The 26,889-nt window shown below is 39.6% G+C and overlaps 2 protein-coding genes across 4 annotated transcripts in view; one reads left to right on the top strand and one right to left on the bottom strand.

Moving 5' to 3' along the window:
* The window catches only part of LOC140896329 (CKLF-like MARVEL transmembrane domain-containing protein 3), a 30,974-nt gene extending 24,899 nt beyond the window's left edge, over positions 1-6,075 (top strand). Inside the window, exons 4-6 of the mRNA XM_073307967.1 lie at positions 938-1,033; positions 2,395-2,515; positions 3,915-6,075. Coding sequence (XP_073164068.1) covers positions 938-1,033; positions 2,395-2,515; positions 3,915-3,943 — 246 coding nt within the window. The 3' untranslated portion in view covers positions 3,944-6,075. The remainder of the gene's footprint in view (positions 1-937; positions 1,034-2,394; positions 2,516-3,914) is intronic.
* Positions 6,076-7,476: 1,401 nt separating this feature from the next.
* The window catches only part of CMTM4 (CKLF like MARVEL transmembrane domain containing 4), a 59,596-nt gene continuing 40,183 nt past the window's right edge, over positions 7,477-26,889 (bottom strand). The window contains exons 3-5 of one of the 3 annotated variants that reach the window (XR_012154516.1): positions 21,563-21,661; positions 19,373-20,311; positions 7,486-10,397 (exon numbers count right to left, since the gene is read on the bottom strand). Coding sequence is in view for 2 of the 3 variants with exons in the window: in XM_073307962.1 (XP_073164063.1) it covers positions 20,138-20,311; positions 21,563-21,661 (273 nt within the window). In the remaining variant the exon portion in view is untranslated. Of the gene's footprint in view, positions 10,398-13,750; positions 20,312-21,562; positions 21,662-26,889 lie in introns of those variants that run through there. The other 2 variants (XM_073307964.1, XM_073307962.1) reach the window with 2 other exon arrangements.

Here is a 26,889-nt window from a genome sequence, read left to right as displayed (position 1 = left end):
TAGACTGAACAGAATTCTCTCTCAACCTTTCATCCTTTACATGTCAGTACACATTTAGTATAAACTACAGCTTCAGCATGTTTCTGATCAGGCACTGAAGATAATGTTTTCATTTATACAGTCGGAAATATTTAAGTTCATTGTGGTACGTTTGCTGTGCCACTCAGTCTCCTGGCTGGTACAACTGTTGCCTGGGGAGAAAATAATCACATTTGGATACAGTTTCCTGTAATGTAATTAGATTCTCAGCTGTATAATTTATTCTTATAACCATCTAAGAAAATCACTGTGTACAAGATAGAACCAGAGGAATGGAGGCACTAGAAATATTTACAAGTAGAATAGGTAATCCAGTGCATGGCCCCACCTATAAGTTATGTGCTATTGTCCTTTGGCCATCTAGTTGGGGTCTCAAATGGCAGGGCTTTCATGATTTCCTGTAAAAGCTATCCACAGTCTAAGTTGATTCCAGTTGGAAAGCTTCTGTTAATCATTTCTAGCTGTCGCACAATCATGTTCCATGCACAGTCACTGAAGACAAAGCACTAACTTCTGATCTCAGGAACACTAGCATAAATCCAAAGTAATGCCTCTGTTCCCAAGTGAACTCAGTGGGGAGATACCCTTCTCAATTCAATGTGAGGTTTGCATTGATTTCCAGGGGCAAGCTTTGGATTTATCACTGAGATCAGTTTCGAGCTACCAGAGTCAGGATCCCAAGCACATTAAAAACAATTTTTTTTTTTATTTCCCAGATATACCAAGAAAATAGCAAGTCTACATGCAGATAATAAAATAGTTATAACTATATAATCTTGAAATTCTGATGACAAAGAAATAGTTTTTTAAAGTCCTCATTTTAAAAGCAATTGTAACAGGACTTTAATGTGTTACAATAATTTGACTATTTAAATCAGCACTGCATTGTGTTATACAGGATTTCTTGCGCTGCGTCACTGCCGCCATTATATATTTTGCCATCTCAATCGCTGCAGTCTCAAAATATTCTGATGGAGCATCAAAAGCAGCTGGAGTAAGTACTAAAAGGAGAAAAGCGATTTCCACTTCTGCATCTTGGTGAACTGTACTTCAATATATTTGAGAAATAGCTTCATCTTGATCTCATTGAAATCAGTGGAAGTTTTGCAATTGAATTAATCTATGCCAGCATTCGGCCCAAAGCGAGAAAAAGCAATTTATTGTTTAGAACAAGGACCTGGGAATCAGGGCATCTGGGATCTGTTCCTGATGTTGCCACTCACACATTGTGTGACCTCGCTTATTCTTGCCTCTGTCTCCCCATCTGTAAAATGAAGATAGTAATACCCATTTCTGTAAAAAGCACTGAGATCCTTGGATGAAAAGCCCTATATAGCTACCAAGGGTTGTAATTCTATTTAATAAAATATGATCCATGTTGCAAATATTTTCAGACTTGTGTCTTTGCTGCCTGTTTTTGCACCGAGCAGTTGAGACAAAAGCAATGGCATTTTCCCCTTTAAACACCAGGTCACCAGCACATGGACTGTGAAGTGCTTTTCCTAGGGAGATCACAGTCAACATTTTGTGCTCAGAATGAAGACAGTCTCTTTCCATTTATAACTTAAAGCCAAAAAGATATAAATATTTTATGCAACATAAATAATATAAATCAAATTTGAATAATATTTTAAAAGATATCTTGGATCCTTTCCTCCCTGTCAGCCAGACAGCTTAACCAAATCATTGGAAAGTGAATAAAATTTCATAATAAGGGTTTGATTTTCAATCTACCTTTGTCACTATTTTTATGCATGGGAGGTATCGCATGTGCCAGATTCTTAGCTTGCTTAGCTACAATGGCCTCATTTTTTCCAGCCTCCTTGTCCTGTTAATTTAAATAGGCAGCTCCAGAGACACTGCACCCAGTATAGCTTTCAGCAGCAGATCAGTAGCCTGGCAGAAGGCCTTGCAGAATGGCAAAAACTAGGCCTATGGAGACTGGAAATGATCTTGATCTCCCAGATGGGAATTCCTTCAGTACAAAGGGGTTTCCAGAATCATGCTGGGCCCTGTGGGACACCTTTTGTATCTCCAGACATAGTGACATGCCAGGTGCTCAATGGTGCATGTGGCTAGAGCATTCTGGCTATTCTGAGCTGTGAAATGACCCATAGGTGACCGGGGGAAGCCTCCTTTTAGATCCACCTCACAAGTTGTTAGGCAGACCCTCAAATACTCTCATAATTTAGTAGGTGCAAAGGTGGCTTAAAGCCACCTTGGCCCTACTGCCCCCCCCTCCAGTTGCCCCATGTTTCCTCAACAATTTGCCTATTGTTAGTTAAGGTTACCCCATTTTTGTCATTGATGGTTGACATGAACTGCTGATGAAGAGATTATCCTTCTGTTGTATAGGTATTTGGCTTTATAGCCACAATAGTGTTTGCTGTTGATTTCTACATTACCTTTAATGACCTGGTCACGTTTCTCAAACAAGGCGGTTCCGAAAATGCCACTGAAGCACAAAAGTCAGAAGGTAGGTAAATGCCTCCCTTATGTTTTACAAGTGATCAAGCAAAACCTCTGGCTCTTATTTGACAGATATGTGAGAGTTCCCAGCATTAACTAGTCTATGTAGACTCTGTTCGTGGTGACCCAGAACTCGTGTGTGTTAACTATTCTATGGTACGAAGCCATTGCAGTCAGTAGCATATTAACTAAGGGTATGTCTACACTATCTGCCGGATCGGTGGACAGCGATCGATCCAGCGGGGGTCGATTTGTCATATCTAGTCTAGAAGCGATAAATCGACCCCCAAGCGCTCTCCCATCGACTCCTGTACTCCAGCGCCGTGAGAGGCACAGGCTGAGTCAACGGGGGAGCGGCAGCAGTCGACTCACTGAGTTTAAGACACCACGGTAAGTCGATTTAAGTACGCTGACTTCAGCTACGTTATTCACGTAGCTGAAGTTGCATAACTTAGGTCGATCCCCCCAGTGTAGACCAGGGCTAAGGCTTATTGATTAGAGAAAGTTAAATCTCCACCCTGTTTTAAGAAAAAATGCATCCCCTGTGTTTTGTCTAGTCAAATTTTAAATGTGCCCACTGATGATGCTTCCTTTGGGAGACTATTCCACAGACTAATAGATCTTACTGCCAGGGAGTTTCTTCTTTGCACCAAAAGGTTCTAGTCTTTTACGTATTGCTGACTGTTTTAATAGCTAATAGCTGTTAGCCTCAAAGATTTTCATGCCACGCGTTCCCATGGGCTTTCTAATTCTTTCCCTTCAACTAGACTCATGTACTGTATTCACAGTATGAATAGGAGCTGAGCCCTCTAGGAAGACGAGGGAGTACCATAAAAGCAAGAAGTGGGTACTCTCATTGGCAAAATACAAGGCTTATAAAAGACAGCACAATTTTTGTAGAAGGTCTTTAATAGAACTCATGTCTTTCGTGAAGGCTTCCTTTTCACAGTGACCTTGCCCATGGTGTCTCCGCGCAGGGCCGGCTCTAGGGTTTTTCCTGCCCCAAGCAAAAAATTTGCCGCTTCGAGAGCGCAACTGCCCAAGCCAAAAAAGGGTGGCCGGGATGCCGCCCCTGGAATTGTGCCAGCCCAAGTACATGCTTGCTTCGCTGGTGCCGAGAGCCGGTTCTGTCTCCGCAACTTCTTTCACTTGAACTGTTGTTCTTTGTATTGGATTTGTCGGAGACGAACTCCTGGGCAGGACTGTGTCCCTCCTTTGAAGCACCACAACCATTTGCAATGGTATGGAAATAAAAAACTGTAACTAAAGAAATCCTCCTAAGATCCTATTTTCTTTGAAGCAGCCACCTAAAACAGAGCAACACATTTGAATAGGAGTGAAAGGTGACCCTGCAGCTTCACTTTTCTCACTGACCCGTCCCCCACTTTCTTTCTTTATTTTTTTAGATGAGGCCTCCGATTCGGATTCGGACTGAAGAACAGCACACCTACGGATTGTGAAGTCAAAGGGAAGAGATGACCTATCTCTTTCCTATTTGCTAACTGCACTGCCAGTTGAAATGTTTCCCTTTCTTGTTTTGGTCTCAGTCACGAGTACATTCTCTCTCTTTTTCCATCACTGTTCACAGAGTCACGAAAACCAGTGACACAGTGATATGGGGAAAAGACTATTTCAGTGTCACAGAACATTTCTTTGGAAACTGGCCATTTTGTAGGTGTGCAACCTTGTACCTAGATACATCTATGTCTGAACGTGAATCTCAATTCTGCATGGCCCTCCCTTGTTCAGTGCACTACAAAGTACTGAGTAACAGGAACTTCTTATTTCAAACTTATAACAGACTGATCTTTTAATACGCTTTCTCTATTTCAAACTTTTCACTAGATTTCCGAGTCTGAGCTTTCTTACTATATTTTTTCCAGATTAAGAAGCCAACAGTATTCCTTTATCTAAAGTCTCTCTACCTCCACTAGCTAAAGCATTTGAAGGCACAGGTTATATTGGATGTGTAGGTTTCAGAATGCATTTAACTATATGTCTGCTGCCTGTGTGTGACCATGAAAATGGCAGCTGGAAATCTGCAACATGAGCAAATCTGAAAATGCCTCAGGTTAGCTAGTTTAGTGGACATTCAGTTTTCTGTCATTTTGTAAGATTTTCTGAGGAGAAATCAACTTCTTTCTAATCTGCTTCTGTGGGGGCACATCACGCCCTTCAAATTTTATGGCAAAGATGAGGCTGAGCATGAGAAACATAGTTTTAACCTTCCCTTCCTACCACCACTGCAGAAGCCTCTTCATGTAGTCTGCATGTTTAGCTCCAGTTTTGGGGGCATGGTCAGATGGGCCTGGCTCAGAGCCATCCACATGACATTTCCTACCCCATCAAGCCTGTAAGGATTTCTGCACAAGAGCCCACTGCTCTATGCTTTTAACATCAGTCCTCCAGTCAATAGTGTTTAGCCCAGGTAGGGAAACACAGGGCTTACAGCTCCTGATAGTCAGGCTGCCACAGATAATGGAGGAAATAACATGGAGACAAAGATGAAGTGAGCTGTAGCTCACGAAAGCTTATGCTCAAATAAATTTGTTAGTCTCTAAGGTGCCACAAGTCCTCCTGTTCTTCTTGCGGATACAGACTAACACGGCTGCTACTCTGAAAAGGCTTCTGCAAATCTCACCTTATCTATGCTTTTGTGGTATAGAAGGGCCATTCCCCTGTAGAGAGCCTCCTGACAGAAATCTCAGTGCAGCAAATCGCACTTTCCCAGCCCTCTCTGGTTTTTCTGAGAGGGCAGATTTGTCCCTTGGTGTGGGTTTTTCAGGAAAAACGCCTGCATTTCAAAGGCGTTAGAGAGAGGGTAACATAACCTATCTGCAGTAGTCACACCTTCTGACATCATATATATACATCCCAAACAATAACTTAGTTAAAAGAATGGCAAACTCCATGTACAGCATTTGATATGCTTATTTCAAAGAAACTCATATGTTAAACAAGTATTTCATATAGTCACAGGACTGGTGGCTTTTCTTCTTTTCTCTCTTTTTTTTTTTTTAAAAAGACTTCATGACACAGCAGATGGTACCAATAGAGTAAATGAAAACAGAGCCAAAACAATAAAGGTAGGTTTTGCTGGGAATAAACATATTTTGTGTTTCAATGACCTGCTAGCAGCTTCTGGATGGCTAACAGCCAGTAAGGTACCAATGAGCAGCATAGAGATGTTTCAGAAAGAATGGTCTGGCTTAACAAGGGGATATCTGAAAGACAACCTTCCCATTCTCCACAATTCCCATTTCCAGACCACTGAAGGAGTAACAACAATGAATGTTTATTCCTGAACATGCAAAGTAATCATCACTTATCTCAGAAAAGAGCCCTTTGGACTTTTTCCAGTGTGGAATTCTGCATTTCCGTCATGCCTCTCTTTTACTGTAATATATTTACTGGCATTTACTGTGATGTTAGGGACCTGTGGTAATTTTTACATTCTCTTTTTGTAATTTTAAATTTTTTTTTATTTTTTTTATGTACTGCATGTGAAACCCTGGAAACTAGCCCAAGATTAACATTTATAAACCATCCTGGATTATACTATCTTTAACAGAAGCTGAGTTTTGTGTTTTCCTTTACATGTTCTTTATTTTACAATCTCATTTTATAAGCTTGCACTCTGTAAACCAGATACAATAACACAGTTTGGGTTAATTGTGCCAGCTAGCACAGAGCGTTGTAAGAGGCAGTGAGAAACGTGCTGCCTCAGCGCTCGGAGATTGCAGGCTCAGGGCTATACCTTTGTGGAGAATGGCACACTCCTCTAACCCAGGCATAAAAGGAATGTCATCAGAAATGTTGTCATGATCTTCAGCAGTCTTTGGAAGTAAATAAGCTGCTGTGTGTTTTGGGATCTGATACTGTCATTCTTGTAAACAAATCTGCTCTTTAGATTTGCAATTTATTCACACGCTATTTCTGGAATTCAGGAATTATTCCTCAAAACAAAATGAAAGATAAAAATAGTGGCTTTTATGCTGATGTTCTCAAAATCAAGAGACGCATACAAAAATACTAAGGTATATCAGTATCACTTTCATAGGCGCCGACTTCCCCTCTTTTCTGTGGGTGCTCGACCCCCACTCTGCCCCCAGCTCTGCCCCCACTCCACCCCTTCCATGAGGCCCCACCCCTTCCCCAAAGTCCCCGCCCCAACTGTGCCCCCTCCCTGCCCCTATTCCAACTCCTTCCCCAAATCTCCCCATCTCCGCCTCCTCTCCTGAGTGTGCCACGTTCCTGCTCTTCCCCCACCCCCCCGGAGTGTGCAAACAGCTGGGCAGGAAATGCTGGGAGGTAGGTGGAGGATCGGGGGGAAGGGGAGCTTGGATGTTGGTGGGTGCAATGAACCCACTAACTTTTCCCTGTGGGTGCTCCAGCTCCAGAGCACCCACAGAGTCGGCACTTATGATCACTTTATGATCAGAACAATTAATCATCAAGTGATCACATTGTATTGCTTGCTGTCACAATTTTATATTTATTGTTGAGATATTTGGTGTTTTTCTTAAGCCTCAGCTCATGGAGTCATGTTATTATGTGAGACTGTCAGTTGTCATTTACAAAATTTATAGCTCCTATAGTGGCTGGGGGGGGCCAATCATGATTTTTTGGGGCCTGACTCAAGATTTTTGAATGCTTGGGGCTAGCCATGCTCCACTAAAGTTCTGATTTTTTGACAAGTTCAAGTCAATGGGACTTCTGGTTGCTCAGAACCCCTGAAGAATCCAACCTTGAGGGAATCTACTGTTATTCTGAGTGCAGCGGTTTCTTTTACTGAAATTGTCAGATCAACAGCTTGTTATGATCATACTGCTGCTTTCTGCATTTCTAACCCCCAGACATCTTAGTTCAATAACAATAATTAAGGTTAAAGCATTTACAAGCTGATATAGGTATCACTTCACCTACAACTGAAGTGTAGCTCTCTAGTTTGAATTTCCACAATTCTGGAACAGCACTCAGCAACAATACACAACAAATGAGGCGAGGAAGAGAAGCAAGCTTCCAATAGCAAATGCAGAGTGAACTTACATGTAAAGACAATGTACTTACTCACAATTTAAAACTCCACTCACAGGATTGTCAAAGTTATAGGTAAGGAGATAAAGGAAGTCTCCATTTATACCACATTTGGTTGACTTCACAAGGCTCTCTCGCTATTTTATCTCTGCACCTTATTCCTGCCAGGGGAGGCTTTGTTCCAGTCTCCCGAGTCGTCGTTGTACAAGTGATAGCATAAGAACACTACCTGACATGGAACTCAAGCCCTTTGTATAGAGCCTTTTTAGACTGTCAATTACCTTACGGGCTTGCCAGCTGTGTGACATCAAATAAGTGTTTAAGAAAACATTTAGAAGACTCTTGTCAGTTACACCCCAGAATTTCACATTTCATGGCAAGAAAATTGAGGTCTGATGATCACAACTCTAGAAGTCCATCTTGTGATTTGTATCTCAACTCTCCACCCAAGGGGGCATGTCCAATACATTAAGTGAGAAACAATGTTTCTTCAGACTGCTGTATTTGAGAACCACAACCCCACTAATCTGGCACCTTTCAAAGTAGCTGGCAATTTAGAGTTCTGGATAAAGTGCAGACAAACTGGTTTTACTATGCCCTTGATCAAGTTCATTGGTTAGTCACAGATTTCATAACCTGTATTTATGGCCTGTGCTTTGCTGGATCGTTGTAAAAACTTGCAACGTGAATAGTACTAGTGGATGCTTCTGGTAGCCCCAGCCTCAAAACTCACTAGAAACACAGGGTTAAACAGTGTCCAGGGAATTCAAACGAGTTTAAGAAAGGTTTTTATTTTTCATGGTGTTCCTTTACACCACTGCAAACATATTTTTAAAAACATGACAAATGAAAAGATGTTTCCTTTGAGCAGGGGACTGTTTGTGCTGTTTGACAGTATCCAAAAATGAAAATCGAATGAGACCGGTAGTCTATTAATCTGTTCTACTAAACCAGAAGTCAACTTTTCTCTGGGGTGGGGGTGGGGGGGAAGTAGTAGAATTTAAATTAAGAATATAAATTTCACTTTTTCTACACAACAGCCAGGCAAGACCTCTCGTGGTGATCACCACACACCGCCAGTTACAATGCCAGCAGCAACCTGCCCCTGTTGCCCAGCATTAAATCTCTTTGATCTTTTTGTACAGCATCTAGCACGATGGCATCATGATCTGTGCCTGAGGCTCCTACATGCTACAGCAAAACAAATAAAATCCCATTGCTGACTTCATCATTCCCCAGCTATTGCATCTCTAGCTCAGGTTACCTGCGAAGCCCATACAGAAATTGCAACTGGTCTATCTTATAGCAGGTCATATTTTAAGTGGTACATTTTGGAAAAAAGCACATCACACCAGTGCTTGACACTCTTCAGTGAGTCCCTCCCCAAGGGATTCATCCAGCTTAGAGGGTTGTGGTGGATATAGGGCTTAAAAAAGAGCTCCCAACCACCTGTCACTCTCAAGTGATCCCTCACAGGTACCTTATAAAGTGCCTCCCAAGCTTCCCAGAGTTTTTCACAACATTCATTCAATGAGCAGATCCGCCAAGGTGTCCTCCCCTAGCTTTTTGCCTTCAGAGACTCAATGCCTTCATATCGTGCCTGAAGCATCTAAGCAATAAATAAATTCATCTTCCCACTTCCCAGGATAATAGCTCATGCCACTTTCACTCTGAGGTGGCAGAAAGTTATCCATTTCCTCTAGGATTTCAGTCTCAGGCTTATTTACAAGTCAGTAATAGCATTTCATTGTACAGGACAAAAAATCCCTCAAAAGAGTCCCTGCCACACACACACACCTTGGCAACTAGGCTGTTGAAGCTTTCTGCTACATGGAATTTACAGGGACTACTTACGTGTTTGTTTGTGTTTTAACAACTCTCTTATCCACAAAGAATCTCTTTCCTGGTGCTTTATCGTCCTCACCAATTGAATCACAACAATTTTCTTTAAGCATCCAACTAATAAACCAGTTTACACCTGCTGTAGTAGTAGATGGCAATTTCAGATAATCATCAGCAAAGATGATAAATAACCAGCCAGGATACCTAATACTGAATTTATACATTACATTTACAGATGACAACAAAATGTTTTAAACACTTTAACATGTCCATTTATTAAACAAGAAATCCTTCACAAATGATTCCGTACTATACTGATCAGAAATTAGTGTTCAGAAAACTATTTTCCCTACATACAAAAATACAGATTTTACCACTAGGAAGACATAATCAGAAGAGTACCATGAAAATCTGGAGAGCTCATTATCTATCAAAAGAACAAAGGGAAAAGCTAGCCAAGAGACAACAGCGACCTCAAAAGGCAGCACAAATACTACATTTTAAATTGGAAAATTAAAAAAAATTACTGTGCCCATATACAAAACACTGAATAAGCAAAATGACATTTAAAACGGATAAAATACACCATTTAAGCTGTGTTATAAAGGCATGTGTTTTAAAAACATATAGACAAGATCAAACAGCAAGTTAGAGATTGCCTTCTATATCACATTAGTAAATTTATTACAATCCTTCAACTTTTGTTTATACTAGAACATTAATTAAAAAAGAAAAGAAGTGCATAACATAAAAGAATATCAGTTGCCTCTATAAAACAAGTTTAGGAAGCGTTTGTTCGTGTATAGTTTTCTTGCCTTTAAAGTTGTCCAGAGCATCAACAGAATTTCTTTGCATGAAAAGCCTGACAGCTACTACACTTACTGTATCAGGTGAAATTAGTTATTGATACTGTGAAGAAGGTGACACCAGTTTGGATTAGAGGGTAAGTACCTGTGCTAGAAACTTTCAATATTGTTTGTTGACCATCTTACTTGTGGTTTTTTGCTGATCTAAAATAGATATAAGAACACCAACCAAAAATACAGTTAAATTGTATCAGATTGTAAATGAACTTTAAACATAACATTTTGCTTGAATGCAATTTTCTTAAAACTAAAAATTCATTTGTCAGAACGTGCTTTTATACATGAAGGCGAGATAATCACATGGGGGCCCGAGCCTACGGTCCTTGAAGTCAATGGGGAGTTTTGCCTGAGTAAGGGCTGCAGAATCAGCCCTGAATTTGGAGTGGCACATACGAAAATGCTTAAAGTATTTTCCTTGGCAGAAAATTACAATTTCCTTATCCAAAAGGGGAAACACACAAGGGTATCACACAGGGGAGTTTTGCGAATATTAAAAGGAAAAGTGGACCAACTTTGCCCAACCCAGTAGTCTGCAAGTTCAAAGACAGATAGTTTTAACTCTGATTTAACTTACACACAGATTTGAAAATTAAAAAAAAAAAAATTATTCTAAAAATGGAAATTTCAGAACCTCCTGCTGTTCATATTTACAACTATGGTAGCATAGGAATGGATTTCCTGTCACTTAAAGTCTTTCAGCCAAGACAAGATATTTCTTTTTAAAATTTATATTCTAGCTTAAGTAGTGGTCTAGATGCAGGAATGTTTGGATCAACCTCAGTTGGGGCTCAGACTCAGCATCAGGGTTGCATATGCATCCCACAAATGGGGATCTCTTCAGGCATGTCTTAAAAAGGGGGGAGAGAAGTATTTTCAAATATATTTCTCCGTTAGTCTGAGTTGTTTTCACTTTTCAGGTTACAGTTTTGGGCACAGCAGAGCAAAATAGGTACAATTTTCCTGTTCCACCTTGAACTCAGAACTTTACTATTAGTGTACAAAAGGAAAAAATGGCTGTGGTTACCATTAAGGCTACTGTTAGTGACAATAAAACACAAAGCTGGAAATGTGTTAGTAAGCCATGTTACAAAAATAGTGTTTACTGGTTTAATACATTACATTTCTGTCTTTATGACTGACAAAGTACTTATACCAAACATGGAAGGCACCCTAGGTGAAGTAGTTTTTCCAATATTTGTTTACAAGTATGTGAAAAGACATAACAAATGTCAACTTTTCAAATCAAAACTGAGCAATAAAGTGAGTAATAAATACATACTTTACTATTTTATTCTGGGTTCCTGAACCCTTACAAACTTCAACATATACAAACAGTTTCAATGGACACTAATGTAGAAGAGGAGAAACCTGGCCAACAGAACACCTTTCAAGTAGCTATATCATTCATTCTAGGATGTCCTAAGTGTTGTATTTTAAATATAGCAATTATTTTAAAATGCATTAAATGGATCACAATACAAATAAAAAGTACTCTCTCACTATAGGTCTGCAATGTGATTTAAAGCTGCATGAATGGTAGCGATAAGATGCACTATCCCTCCACAATATCCAATCACTAGGAACCAGTAAACATTCAAGATCTAAAAGTATAAAAAGAAGAAAATTGAAGGTAGCCAATTTTCAAAATACAAGATGCTAGCTGGAACCACTTTAAACCTATAGACTTCAGGAACAATATAGCATTGCTAAAATATTTAGACTATTATACTTTTGGGATTAAAAGATTACTAAATGTACTAAAATCAAACTAGTTATAGATATTTCCTTTCAAATGTGAAGCTTTCAACTAACTATGTCTATTCAGACATTTGTCTAAAAAACAACACCCTGAAATTTACCATGTTCTGGATACTCATCAGGTCCTTGCAAGTCAAAAGAAGCAGATGTTTATATTTCATCCTGTTCCCTCAGTATTTCACATTCAGAAGTTATTAATATAGTTGAAGGGACCAGCCCCAACAAAACCCCAAAAACCTGTTTACAAGATCTGGACACTGCCTTTTCAAATGCTCTTAAGTCTTCATTATGAATTTAGGACTATTTCCATATCCTTCACTATATGTTAATTAGCTTTTACTTAGCTCATTAAATCCATGGGACTGAAAACCTTTATAGTCAGTTCAAAGCTCTGTGTTATAAATTTGTCAATCAAGGTAACTGCCTATATTCTATATAAAAACAAAATTAAATATTTTCTTTGCCAACACCTGTGACAAGTTATAAAAAAAATATTTATTAGCCCATAGCTACTAAAAAGATAAATTTTCACTAAATCCTTCATCCAGCAGAGCTGAAAGAGTTCCAGTGGGATTGTGAATAGGTAACTATAGTGTGTGCCTGTGCAAGATGTACTTCATCACATTTTTGGAGAGAAATGGGTGACTTTCACTTAGAGGCATAAAGAAGAACACTTTTGAAACCTGCATGTCCCTAAACAAACTTGACCTGTGTTATCGATTCTAATCAAAGCATATCATAAAATCACAGCCTGAGTAGATTTTCTTTTAAAAGTGTGTTTCATGAACATCAATGGCTACATTAGGGACAAAGATATTTTTCTTTTAACTTTACACAAAAAATAAACTTTAGGGCTAGACTGTATCCTCCTACTCTCCCAGTCAAATTTGAAACCTCTCTGCTCCTGTGAGTGGATGATGGGTACTATGGCGATAGTAAAGACAGTGCTAATAAGAAAAATTCTAATGAATTAACCAATTCTTGAATAAGGAGAAATAATTCGTAAAGAGCGATTTAACTTAATCCTGCTTCTGAGTCTTGGTAATTTCCCCTACTGAAAGGAAGAACTCTCTACCACTTTTATTAGCAGTTTTCAAATACAATTTCTTTCCAGATCCTTACTTTGACAAACATTACAGCATTCTGCTATTTTCGTACATATTTCAGTTTCCTTTCAAAATGATATTTTTATGACCATGAGGCCTAAAATGGGTTTAAACACAATAGTTAAAAAACAACCTTCTATCTCTGCATAATGTGTCTGATCCTTAGTTGACTCTAAGGCAATCCCAGCAGTGCACCACATTATGCATAGGGCTCGTAGCGAGGGACTAAGTATCCTGATCTTGCAGAGACCTACACACTTGCTCAACTTTACACAATGTAAATAGCTTTGATTTCAATAGGACTACGCAGTGTGTAAAACTTTGTCAGATCAGTGCTTAACATGGGGCACATTCACCCTTCTGGTGAAAGCAGTACTTGCATTCTGTAGTGACTCCTTTGACCAACCACTGGCTTTTAATTGGGTTATTCGATAACCACACTGACTGATATAACAACACAGCTCTGACACAGATTTTAAAGTATACTGTTCACAAGCACAGAATCTCTCTGATTTAGTATCTTATTTCCTGATTAGTGATGGGATGTGACCTAGGGGTTGGGAACAAAAAAAAAAATCTAGATTTCCAAACCTGTTTCTACCATTGACTCACTCTCTGTCTCCTCTTCTGTGAAATGCAGAAAACACCACCCTTCTCCTTCCCAAGGGCATTGAGGATTATTAATTTCACACATCACTTGGAAAATAAAGAGTTATGTAAAAGCATTAACAGATTTTTCTTAGGTTCATGGTCAGATTCTACCAGACTATTTATTTGTCCTAAATATCAAAGACCTTTGGCTCTAGAGGTTATCATGTTTATGCTATTTAGACTTGAAAAACTGTTCAGTCTTTACATCACATCTGAAGGAGGCTGGCTGATGCTATTTTTAATAGTGTTTGAAATGCAGCGTGCCTCAGGCTTTTTGTGACGGGTGCTCAAGAACCACTGTAATATTAATTACCACCCCCAGAAAGGAAATGGATGAAAGAATGTTTATTAAAAAGAGAGTCAGAAAAGAAGATACTAGGCACAGCGGTGGGGAGATTTAAGACCGAAAAAAGATTCCCTGTTGAAAAACAAAGTTGGTATTGATAAAATTATGTGATGTGGGTAAGTTAAGCACCACTTGCACTGTCTCAAACCAACGTAACAGAAGGGATAAGCAGCATAAGGGAAAATCTTCACTTGTTTAGGGAGGCCAAACTGGACATTTCATTGAAAACTTTAGTGATTAATTCTACAATCCAGTTGCACAGGACTACCTGGGTCCGTTGTCTAGAACAGCAACTCTCAAACTGTAGTCCAGACCACAGAGCTCTATCTAGTAGTATGAATGAGAGTATTGTAAGACCCAGTGGATCTTGCAGTAACAGGGCAGGACCATGCCAGGATCTTTATCTTATGAAGCAGTCCCCAGAAAGAAGAGTTGAGACAATCACTGATTTAGAAGAGACTGAAGATAGCCAGCTGTCCATCTCTCCCCACTTCCCACCAAAATTAACTATCAGGTACAAGCAGAGAGAATAAAAATGGTCCAGACCATTTTAAGTGATGGGCTACGGAACTAAGCTATGTGATACAAAACCTAAAAGGAAGAGTAGTTCCCTTGTTAATGGAAAGTTAATTTCAAACAGAGCTTTATCTGCCAATCCTGATGGAACACTAAGGCTCTTTAAAGCTCCTTTCTGATGTCATTCACGTCTTTGCCTAACAGACAATCTACCACCAAGAAACAAGAGAGTAATAAACTTTGCTACCACAGCCAACCAAGCTATAACTTGTATTCAAAAGGCTACAAGGACTGGATGGATAGCACAGACATTGTGGGACCAGGGTCACTGTTTCAGAACCATCAAGTGCTAGAAAGCTTGGGGTCCTCTGAAGCATTGGCATGAAATCTCACAGCTAGTTGTCTATCTCTCTGGAAAAGAAAAAGGATCTTCAATTCTTTTCACCTCTGTGCCAGTGCTTCTGACAGAAGACATGATTTACAGGAGAAACAACTAGGCAGGGACTTGGGTACACCACACAGCTTCCAAATTTCTGGAGGGAGCAAAAAACACCAAATTAAACTCAAAGGGAAGCACTTAACTAAATAAAGAGAAAGTGCTGGACAATCTGCCCTCATCTTCCTAAAGGCAGAGCCAAACCCCATTTAGTTTGGTGGGGAGGGAAAACAAAAACTTCCCTAGTGAAACAAGATAATTATTAGGTGATTACCATGAGGGGGGGAGAGGAGGCAAGAAGAACCACCTTCGCTACTAGGCAAGTAAATTACCAAATACTCTGTTCCTACTAACTTTCTTGCAACACTATTTCTATGGTAGAGAGTGGTTTCCATGTTGCTATAGTTACAGAGAATGTGACAAGATGAGCAAGTGGCCAGGCTGACAAAATTGAATATGGTATTGACAGAAAGCCGTGTAAGGAACTATTTAAAACAAACAAACCAAACCAGAAGTCCGCACGTGTAGCTGCTACAATTAGTTGTCTATTTCATTCATTTTCTCTTATGGGTTGAACCCTACCAAATTTACAGCTGTGAAAAACATGTCACAGACCGTGAAATCAGACCTTTCCAGTGAAATGTAGCTATTGGAGGGGAGGGAAGACGAGCAGGGCTGGGGGAGCCTCGGCGGGGGGTTCCTACCATGCACTGGGCTCCTGCTGATAGTCCGGGTGATGACGGACAGGACTTCCTCTTCCCCTGCACAGCTGATCTTGGGAGGAGATCAGACCCACCTCTAGGTACCTCTCCCGGCTCCAGAAAGATCCATTGCCATGCTGCCCTCAGAGCCCAAACAGCAGCCACCAAGCTTCCTGCAGCCTAAGGAGGTTCCTGGAGATGGGTCTGATCTCCCCTGTGCTGCTGGGACCGCCCTGGCCAGGGGCTCCTAGCTGCTAATCCCAGCTGGTCTGGGGAGGGACAAGACATCCTCTTCCCCTGCATAGCAGCTTTGGAGAGGGAAGAGGGAGCGATCAGACCCACCTCTGGGTGCCTCCCCCAGCTGAAGGAAGCTCCACAGAGCCCAGCTCTGAAGGCAGCGCAGAAGTAAGGGTGGGAATCCTACGACCCCTCCACAACAGCTTTGCAACACCCCAAATCTCATTTTGGGTCAGGGACCTTTCAACACTGAAATCTCAGACGTAAACATCTGAAAAGGTGAAGCTGACCTATTTTAAACCCGCCCCCAGCCATGAAATTTACCAGAATGGACCGTGAATTTGGTAGGGCACTACTTATGGGATGTGCACAGATGTGGCAAATTTTCCCCTCAGCTACACATACACACTGAAATACATTGGAATAGCATATCTGAGGACAGGATTTGCCTCGGAAAGAATGCCCAGATGCCTAAGACAATTTCAAGCACCACATTTCCACATCGTTGGGAAATGGTTTAATGGTCTGGTTTTAATTTGAGCTCTATTTACAATGTTGTGGATCCCTTTGTGGAGCAAAGTAGCTCTCTTGTGAACGAAGGGAAGTGGTCCCTTTATGTTTAACAAACGGTTCAAAGTGAGACTAACCAGTAGTAAAGCAAAACCATAATCTGAAAGGGGGAAGCACTTTAACATGAGTTTCCTGTGCAAGTTTCACAAAAGTTAAACTTTCTGCCCCATTTTTCACATAGAGGCCAATATCAGTATTTGCATTTTGGTTATTAGTTTTTTTAAATGTGTTGGCAAGATGCTGATATTTCATTATGCCACAGTACAAAATCCAGTCTGGAAAAACCAAATCACTGTGTACATACTGTAGGATATCAATATATGAATTTTAATTTTCTATCATAAGCCAAATGAATCCATCCCCTTCAAATTACATGACATTCATAAATAACGTTTTCCTAGACTAACAAATCTCTAACTTACACTTTTTTTTAAAACTATCTATACAACACTAAAATCATCTTTGGTCCCAAAAGTAATAAGGAAGTTGCATCTATTTTTCAGTTTGTTTACAGTTATTTAAAATTTGTGTTCAGAAAGCAGGTTTTTAAAATTTTTATTCTGTCCTAGCTCATCTCAAAAACTTTATATCTTCTTCCATAATTGTGCTGAGCATGTAATCATGGTGTAAATAATAAATAATGATATTTTGTACTCAGCACATCAAAGCCATTGTATCTCATGCGTAACCATATCATACATTTGCTGTTTGATTGTACAATACACTGTACTAGAGACCAGTACATCAGATTACTGGGGAAAAAAAGTAATTCACATTAACTAGCCAGACCAAGCATACACTTTAACAGAAGCCTTCTGTGATCTCACTGACAAAGTGCTATGCAGTTTCCCTCCTTTTCCACGCAGTAAAATGCACATAAAGATACCAAGAGAGTACATAAAATTGTAAATGGATCACTCTCTAGATCGCCAAGTAACCAGAACATTACTTAGGGCCAGAAATTAGCTAGAAAAGCACAAGGGGACTGTATAATATATCATTTCATTCCTTTTACTGATCAGCTAACAGGATACACTTTTGCTATGTTGAAAAGTCTGTTGTTATACCATACACTGGATTCCTCTATTACTTGTCTTCAGCAGAAGTATTAATATGGTGCTGGATAATGCATCCTCCGAATCCCTTTTTTGAGGGTTTTGATAACATTTCAGTATATTCCTTTAAACTAAGCTGCAAGTCTACCCTAAAGATCACTGTGTTTAGTTTTTAAGGTTTATGGATATTCTTTTTTTTTTTTTAAACCACAGCATCTACAAACTACCCCAATTATATCATCCCTCCAACAGTTGGCACAGCATGCTGAAAAACAGCTTACCCAATGGGCACTGTGCACACCACCATTCAGCACTGCTAACCATACTGAGTTATGGGTCAGTTTTCATGCGACACCCCATTAAAGCTAGCCTTCACCAGAATTAATTAATAAAATGGCTATGTTCTTAACCACTCTAGAGGATCATTAGAACTTGAACTATTAGACTCTAAACTCAGCACTCCCTTCAGTTACAACTGTCAGTGAAATGTAAAATCTAACATTAAATATGGTAATATGATAAAAAGACCACTATCAGATTTTAAAAAACCCATCAATTTCCTCTAATCTAATTATTAAAACAGAATTTTAGAAAAATCTAGTTTATGTGGAATGATTGCAAAGAGCAAACATGTTGGAGAATGACAAAAGAGAAACAGTTTCACTTTCTGGTTTTCATGCATCAGCACAAATCTTGCTTTGCCTGAGAAATGAACAGTGCAGAATGTTCAAATCTAGAGCCTTGCCTGTTTCGTTTGGAATTCCAAAAATAAAGTTTCATGTAAACATTTCTATTAACATTAGGACTGGTAAAACTCTGTTAGGAAAAAAAAAACTCCATTTTTCACTTAAAATTGACTTAATAGTGTCTTATATTTATGATTCCAACTATGTATTGGTGTAAACATCAACCCATATTGGGAATAGTTACACATGAAGACAATGCTAAAAGTCTGTGGAACGAACTCAGATCTGGTGTGAGTGTATACAACTTCACTGACTTCCATGAAGATTTTACTCATGTACATCAGGTTTATATCTTGACTCCACTAGGGGGTGCCGTGGTATTGTGTTCCCATCTACAATAAATGAGAAAGCTGTTGTAAACACATGTCCATATGCCAACCCATTATTACATGGGACACACATGAATCACAGAGCATATAAGATATTGGTGAAGTTTCCCTAATAAAATTATGACTGAGGTTCTAGACATATTATTGCAGAATTCAAGTTCTCTAACCAGAGAATACAGTCTTCTCTTCACTGAAAGTTCAATGGAAGTGAGAAAATTTGAGCTAGGAAAATGGTCTGTAAACATGAGAAGCAAACAGAGAAAAACAATAGGTTCAACCACCCATACGTCCTCATTACCTAAAATTAGCTTCAAAGGAACATTATAAAAATGTTTTATAGCTATGCCCAATTTAGGCATTAAACCAAATTATTTTATCTACTACCAACCAATTTTAATTTAACAGAACAACCAATCTAAAACCAGAATATGCCATAAAATGTATTTATCCTACACAAAACACAACTCCGTAGTCTTGGAATACCCTACAATATATACATCATGCATTTTTGGTGGCTCCCGATTTCCTTAAAATTCCCAGATGACAAAACCTCAGAACAAAAATTGAACCATGTTTGGGGTGTAGAGTCTATTACTTGACAAACCCCCCAAAAGTATTTAGTGAATGAAAATCATGTAATACATATTCAAACACGAGTAGATACCTACATACTAGTGTTGGGCTGTGTTGACTGTGCAGCAGGTGAAAGAGCTAGTCTTTCACAGGTAGGAGCCCCATTTCAAAATCTGGTTGAGGTCATACATGAAATGAGTTTGGTGGTTTTGGTATAGTCCATAGTGTGTCTGTCCAGATCACCAATCCACCAGCCCAAATATCTGATGTGATTGCCTGTCTCAGCTACAAAATGCACCAAGGATGGAACTGTGGGAGGTTTTGCAGGTGAGAAGTGAATTGCATTGGCAAAGCTGCATGAGGAAGTGTATAAAGTGTTTGTGTATGCTAAAGCTGGCTTATGTTATTGCTATTTGTCCCTCAATTTATTTTCATATGCAATAAAATGTACTTAAGTTTTAGAGGATTTCTTTCTTTTAACAGAACAATATAGTGTTGATCATAACATTCCTACTGGGTGATGAAATAGTGGCAGAGTACACATGTCTCTCTAGAGCTGGTACCTGGAAAGAAGTACTATACAGATGTTTAATCTAAAATATTAACATACATCAAATATATATGTAATCATTGTATATAGATCATGTTTTTGAATGACCAATAATTATAGCCTTCAAGCCAATAGCTGAATAAATGTAGATTGACCTCTCTCTCTGTACATATAAATGGTCAGCTTATCTCTGCCAAGAGACTCTTCCTAAAAAATGAAAATTTCAAACTATATAAACTTCACTTGATGAGACAAAATAAAACGTTGATGGTTTCCATCCCCTCTTTGCAGTCCCACTCAGCTGTAGTTTTCACACATCCAGACGCTGAATCTCAGGGTGGTGATCTACTTCTCTTGATTCTGTCCGAGCACGAATGTAATCACTTGTCTGCCGGCTGTTCTGCTGTCTGCTGTTCATTCGCCATTTTTTAACAGCTAAATACATATTCACAGCATACACTATCATCGCCAAGAAACCAAATATCTAAAAGAAACAGCAGCAAAACTTTGTCAAAGGCAATCTTCCAAATCAAAAATGGAAACAGTTTCACAACAAAACCCTTAGAGCTTGATGTTGTACTTAGCATTGACACGTTGTTGTGGCCTACAAAAATCAGCTCCAATGCCTTTTATTTTAAAAGAATTTTACCATTTGTGAAAGGTACTGGATTAATTATCTTAAAGATTGAAGGTCTCTAGCCACAGAACACCCTTGACATTGGCAATACAAGACTATGTTCATGTCAAAGGGACCTCTAAACAAGACAGGATAGTTCTTTCCCCATTAAATCCTCAACTTTTCTGCTGGATTTAACAAGGATGCCAAACACAGATTGTGGATCTTGTGAAACTGAGTGAGAGAGAAGCTACCAACTTATTGCTTATACAAACACTCAGCAAATGGTAGTGATTTTGATCACTATAGAGCTAACCTGGCCTCAAGACAGTGATGCAAACATAAATGACCTAGTGCCACAATGAGAATTCCACTCTCACTTATCTACTATGCTGTGAAGCAATGAAAGTTAAATAATGCTACTCTACCATATGGCACTGAATGGCAAGGAGGGAAGAGATCATTGTCCCAAGTTCAGGCCCCTCAAAGCACAGGAAATAAGGAGTTAATTTTTACTTTTCCTCAACTTCATCCCTGCAAAATTCTGTGGAGTAATTATTATACCCAGCCTTGCAAAACTCATTAACATTTGCCAGTTCAGGCACAAATCGATTCACTTGCCCTTATGATGGTTGTGGTAATAAAAAATGAATACTCTTTTACTCACCCATAAAAGAAAAACTTACTAAAGAGTATGCAAGGAGAATTTTGCAAGACTTTCTGTAACAACTTTAAAATGAACCTGATTTCATGCATAGCTGTAACCTTTTATTAAAAGTAATAAATAACGTATTTACAAATGACCATTCAAAGTTATAGAATATCTGAACAACTTAGCCTAAAACTTAGTTTCTTTGGCTCTTACCATTAAAACTTTTGGGGGGAGAGTCTGGGGGAGGGTTCATCCAATATCACCTCATGTCATAGAGGGAGAGCGGATTTCCTTGAAATCAAAACATCGCTACTAGCCAAAAATATGTAGACGATAACCATTAAAAGTGTATAGAGATATGTGAGCAAGGGTGAGGGAAATATCCAATGGGGTGCAGGAAAAAGTCACCCTTTACTTCTGATGAAAAATAATTGTCAAGAGTAAAGACATTTGAATTGTTTTCTTACCACAGCAGCAATTTCTGCTCCAGTTTTATGGTTCAAAGCAGCAAGTACTACAGATGCAATGAAAAAGAAGAAAGTGCTGAGTCCAGTGTTGACAAGATCCTATAAAAATAAAGTTATTAGAATTACACACAATCATCCTTTTTTGTTTTACTCTGAATGGACGAAACACAGAGGAAGATCAGAACAGAATCTGCATTAACACTTCCCCCAACTTTTACGTAGTTTATCCTTTTGCAAAAAAGGCAATGATACCTGTCCAGGAAGCACATTACACTCAATACATACACGTACACACAAATATATATATACATGCTATGTGAGCTCAATTTGCAAATCGCTGCAGATTCAGAATATGTTACACCAGTTTCTACTCAGAGTGAGTATTTAGAAGCAAAAAAGCACTGCTCGTACAAACAGTGAATACCACTATTTTACTACAGCTGACATTAAAGAAATCTGCAACATTCCAACTGCTTAACCTTAATGCAGCTCTCATGTGCGACTCAAACTACTGCTCTCTTTCAAGCCACTGGAGCCAGACAGCGTCTTATTTGTAAAAGTACTCCACACTTTATGGCACTATATGAACAGTGCAGAATGTCTGTATTACATGCTCTCTCTCTCACCCACACACACTCTTATTAATATAAATGTATTGGATAGGCAAGTATGTCATATTCACACACTATTTATCTATATTGGTCCATAAACACACACCTATTTATATAGGTATTGGACAGGCGTGTATGTAATATCCAGACACTATTTATATATGTCCATAAAAAAAACCCACATACTCTCTCCAAGAGGTTACCAGGATTGGAAAGAAATCTGTTTCTTTTTTAAATGTAGAAACACTTGCAGCAGCAACATATACAATTCAACTAACTAGACTATGTGTTGCTTAGCAATGAAGTAATCGTGCGGCTAAGCTTCCAGCATTCCAAATCAGGTCATTAACATACTGCTGTGGACACTACAAATTCTAAACCACCAGCTATTGACAAGAGGGCTATTTTCTTCAATACTGCATTCAATTGCCAACAGTTAAAAATCACAAAAGCAAGAGATAAAGTACCAAAAGAACAGAGTGGTAGAATCATTTAATTTATACAGAATCCCTAGTGTGTTATTTAGGGCACCCTCCTGCATTATTTTAAGGGAAAGAAGCCGTTAGTGTTGCCTTGGAATCTAGCTGCTCAGACAGCTAGTTACCACCAGTTCTCCAAGACAAGCAGAGTGCAATTATGAAGGTAACAGAAAAAGGTGAGGGAGATAGGGGCAAGGAATAGTGTTGAATGCAGCAGCTAAGGACAGGGCAAGGTAGGTAAACTGAAGGAACATGAAGTAATTAGGGGAAGGGAATAACATAGTAACTGAAGGGACAGAAGGATCAGCTTTGCACAACTAAGGCTGCAGTGCAAACCATAGTTTCCAATTCAAATGTGGCAACTGATACTTCCAAAACGTTTTATACTGTAGTTATTTCAAACGTGCCCACCACTGTATTATCTGTAATTAAAATGCACAGAGTTGTCCATAGTGGCCTCTGCTGTTAGTCTTTCCTACATTCAGCTGCTTTGCCTACTGCCAATTCCCACTCTCCATCATTTATTGCAGCAACATTTTTGCAAAAAAGCAAGTCTCGTTCAGTGCTGTAAAAATGGTTATGCTTGGACTCAGACATATTTCTTCAAGTGGGGCTTTCCATGGACAAGGGCCCTTGACTAAGCTCCAGGAACCTCAAACTTTGACCTGGCCACAGTTAGCTACACTATGAAAGCAGCTGTCACTGTGGGTTGTGAAAAGATGTGGCAAGGCCCCAAACCCGTTTCTGCCTGAAAGGCCAAAGATTTGAAAAGAGCATTGGAAGGAGACATTATAGAGGGTGCAAATCACTGTCACATGCGCAAATCACATGATATATGTGCTCAGCTGGAAAAATTTCTGAGAACATGGGCTACTACATTCTGTACAAACTGGGGTTTGTGTTTTCTTCACTTTCAGCCCAGGTACAGTAAATTACAATGAGGTGAATACAAGGATCGCTATGGCCAGATCCTCGTCTAAAAGGAAGAGACAGTTTCCTGACATGTTGGAGAAAAAACCATTGTTCACTACTGTTGCAACCTGTATCCAGAATCAGTGATGACTGCAGTAAGACTGCCAGGCTACCTGGACAAATGGAGGGACAGGTCAGTGACCAAAGATATCAAAATGCTTGCATGTGACCAACACCTGTCTAAAGAGTAGCTACCTCAAAGTATACCCAGGCAAGCCTGAAGTGATAGTGGTTATATTTGCCAAGGAGTATTACAACCAAGATCAGGAGCCTAGGCATAGATGCTGAACAAGTATACATGAAGGCACAGTTCCTATCTTGAAGGCTTTACCATCCAAAAAATAAAGATGTCCACTTACTGCTTTCAGGGAGCAAGCAGCATTTCACAACCTCTCCAAGTGGAGGAGAAAACAGACACTACTGATCCCTAGTATGAGAGCTGCTCAGTACTCGTCTTTGGGTCCTGTTTGAGGGGAATGACTCAAGTCATCACAGTGTTGCACTGTCCACTTCAGCTAAGTCTTGTAAAGAGGTCAGTAACGCCTAAGCCTGATGCTATTCAACATTTTCATCAGTGATCTGGAGGTAAATATAAAATCACTTCTGATAAAGTTTGCAGATGACAAAGATCAATGGAGTGGCAAATAACGATATGGGTAGGGCAATCGCTCAGAATAATCTGGATCGCTCAGTGAACTGGGCCCAATCAAACAACATTCATTTTAATATTACCAAACGTAGAGTTTAGCTTTTTTTTTTTTTTTTTTTTTAAAGGAAAAACAACAAACAACTGAGAGGTGACTTGATTACAGCAGATAAGTAGCCACACAGAGAGAAGGTACTAAGAGTCTCTTTAATTTGGTGCAGTATTTCCCAAACAGTGGGTCATGATTGGGATGGCTGTAGATAGTTTGTGGGCCCAGTGCAGAGGCCCAGCTGGTTGGGTGCAGTGGGGGTGGTTTGGAGTTTGAGAGAAAGTCCACCCTACAATGGTGGCTCCTGACCTTTCCGGGTGTCGTGACCTGGTTCAGAGATTCTAAGGCCAGAAGGAACCATTGTGATCATCTAAGTCTTACCACCTGCAAAATGCAAGGCCACAGAACTACCTCAAAATAATTCCTAGACCATATTTGTTAGAAACACATCCAGTCTTGATATGAAAATTGCCAGTGATGGAATATCCACCATGATCCTTGGTTAATTGTTCCAATGATAAATTATTCTTTGTATTCAAAATGTACACCTTATTTCCAGTCTGAATTTGTCTAGCTTCAATTTCCAGCCATTGGATTGTTGTTGTACCTTTATCTGCTAGATTGAAGAACCCATCATACCTTTCTCTGCTGGAGTGAAGAGCCTGGCTCTTTGCTCTGGGTGCTGAGACCTAGCATACGAGGCCTCAGCATCACTAACTCAAATTTGGTGCAGCCACTCCTCCGTCATGATGGATAGAGCGGGGACAGGCCAAAATACCCAGAGCACAGCCCTACAGGATGAGCTTGCTCTCACCCAGGCTCTCCTCCACTCCAGGCTGTAATTAAGATTGTAGTGTCGGGGCAGAGATGCTGCTGCAAGTGGTTGGTGCCAGTATGGGCATAGTGGTTGGTCATCACAGAAGGATGAGGACATTGGTCTATGATTTTGTGCCCCCCGCCAATTCCTCATGAAGTTGGATCTCGGTGGGTCACAAAAAAAAAAAAAAAAAGCATTTGGTGGGTCGCCTTAGCAAAGAGTTTGGGAACCACTAACTCATGTACAAAGGCATAACCAGAACCAAGGGCTGAAAGCTGAAGCCAGACAAATTCAAATTGGAATTAAGGCACACATTTTTAAACAGTGAGGGTGATTAATCACTGGAATACACTGCCAAGGGAAATGGTAGGATATCCATCTCTTGATGTCTTCAAATCAAAACTGGATGTCTTTCGGGAAGGTATGCTTTAGCCAAACAAGTTATTAGGCTCAACACAGGGGTAACTGGGTGAAATTTAATGGCCTGTGGTATACAGGAGATGAGGCTAGATGATCGATCTCTTGTGACCTTAAACTCTGTACCTGAACATCCAAGTAAAAGGATACGGAGTAGCACAGGCAAGGAGTTCTGCCCTGCCCATAAACAGAAAGACCAGTCAGTGCCTCAAGACCAATTGCCATGTCATAGGCTAGTCTGAAGTCTGACTGTGAGAGGTCTAGGACAGAATGTGAAATGCTGCTGAAGTTTGGCTGTCCCTACATTTCTCCATGAGTTTTCTTAGGAAGGAGAGCTTGGAGGCAGGGTGGTAGTTGGAGAGACTGTCTAAACGGAAGAAAGTATTTGTTATCATATTCTATTGAATTTTTCAAGGAAGTTATCAAGTTTCTCCCTCTGAAAAAAGCAGTGCTTCTCATTTCAAATGAAAAACATGACAGCCTCAAACTTTAAATGCTAAAATCTGGTCTGAAAAAGCTAAAGCCCAAAGGAAGAGAGGAAGCTATGGTGAAGATTATAGAAGCAAAAGATGTTTTGTAAAAAAAAAAAAAAATTATATAGTAAGATGACAAAATAAGTAACCATAACAATAAAAAAGAAAAAACTAATTGAAAAAAGATGTAGTTTCAAATCCGGCCACGATGTAACTGAAGTTTTTACCATTGTATTTATAGACAAAGTAAAACCACATCACACAGATAGAAGAATTTCAGCTGAAATTACAGCAAACTCATGAGACAGCAAGTTGCGCCATAAAATGGTGTTCAAAGCTGCTGTCCATAACAGAATAAATCCTAGGATCTGAGTCAAATCCACTCTAGTCTGCTACTGCTCCTTTAGTCTCTCAGGAATAATTTAATGACAGATTGATTTGCTGTTGCTTGCTCATGATTTGTTATCTAATAGTCAGATTAACTGTCCTAATCAAAATGAAAGAAGCATCTAAAATTTGTTAGATAGTGACACTTTCAATGTAGTATCCACGGGGCAGGTATTTGACTAACAACAGTAGGTCCACAGGGCTTATTTTCAAAAGTCTGATCCCCATTGTATGCTACATATTTAGCACTGTGTCACATTTTTTGTGCCCACAACTGACAGAAAGTGCACATATTAGTAACTAGGTGGCAAACTACCTGATGAGGATGGGTATTGGTCTGGCTCAAAAATCTCAGCAATGCTGAATGGCAGAGCAGGAGACAAGAGGGGGGGAGCGATCTGGAGTTATTATTTGTAGTACTACAGTACCTAGGAGCCTAAGTCACGGATCACGATCCCAGGTGCTGTACAAACAGA

Source organism: Lepidochelys kempii, chromosome 12 (assembly GCF_965140265.1).
Source record: "Lepidochelys kempii isolate rLepKem1 chromosome 12, rLepKem1.hap2, whole genome shotgun sequence".
In the NCBI taxonomy this organism is placed as follows: domain Eukaryota; kingdom Metazoa; phylum Chordata; order Testudines; family Cheloniidae; genus Lepidochelys; species Lepidochelys kempii.
This window is presented reverse-complemented; position numbering and strand designations above follow the sequence as displayed.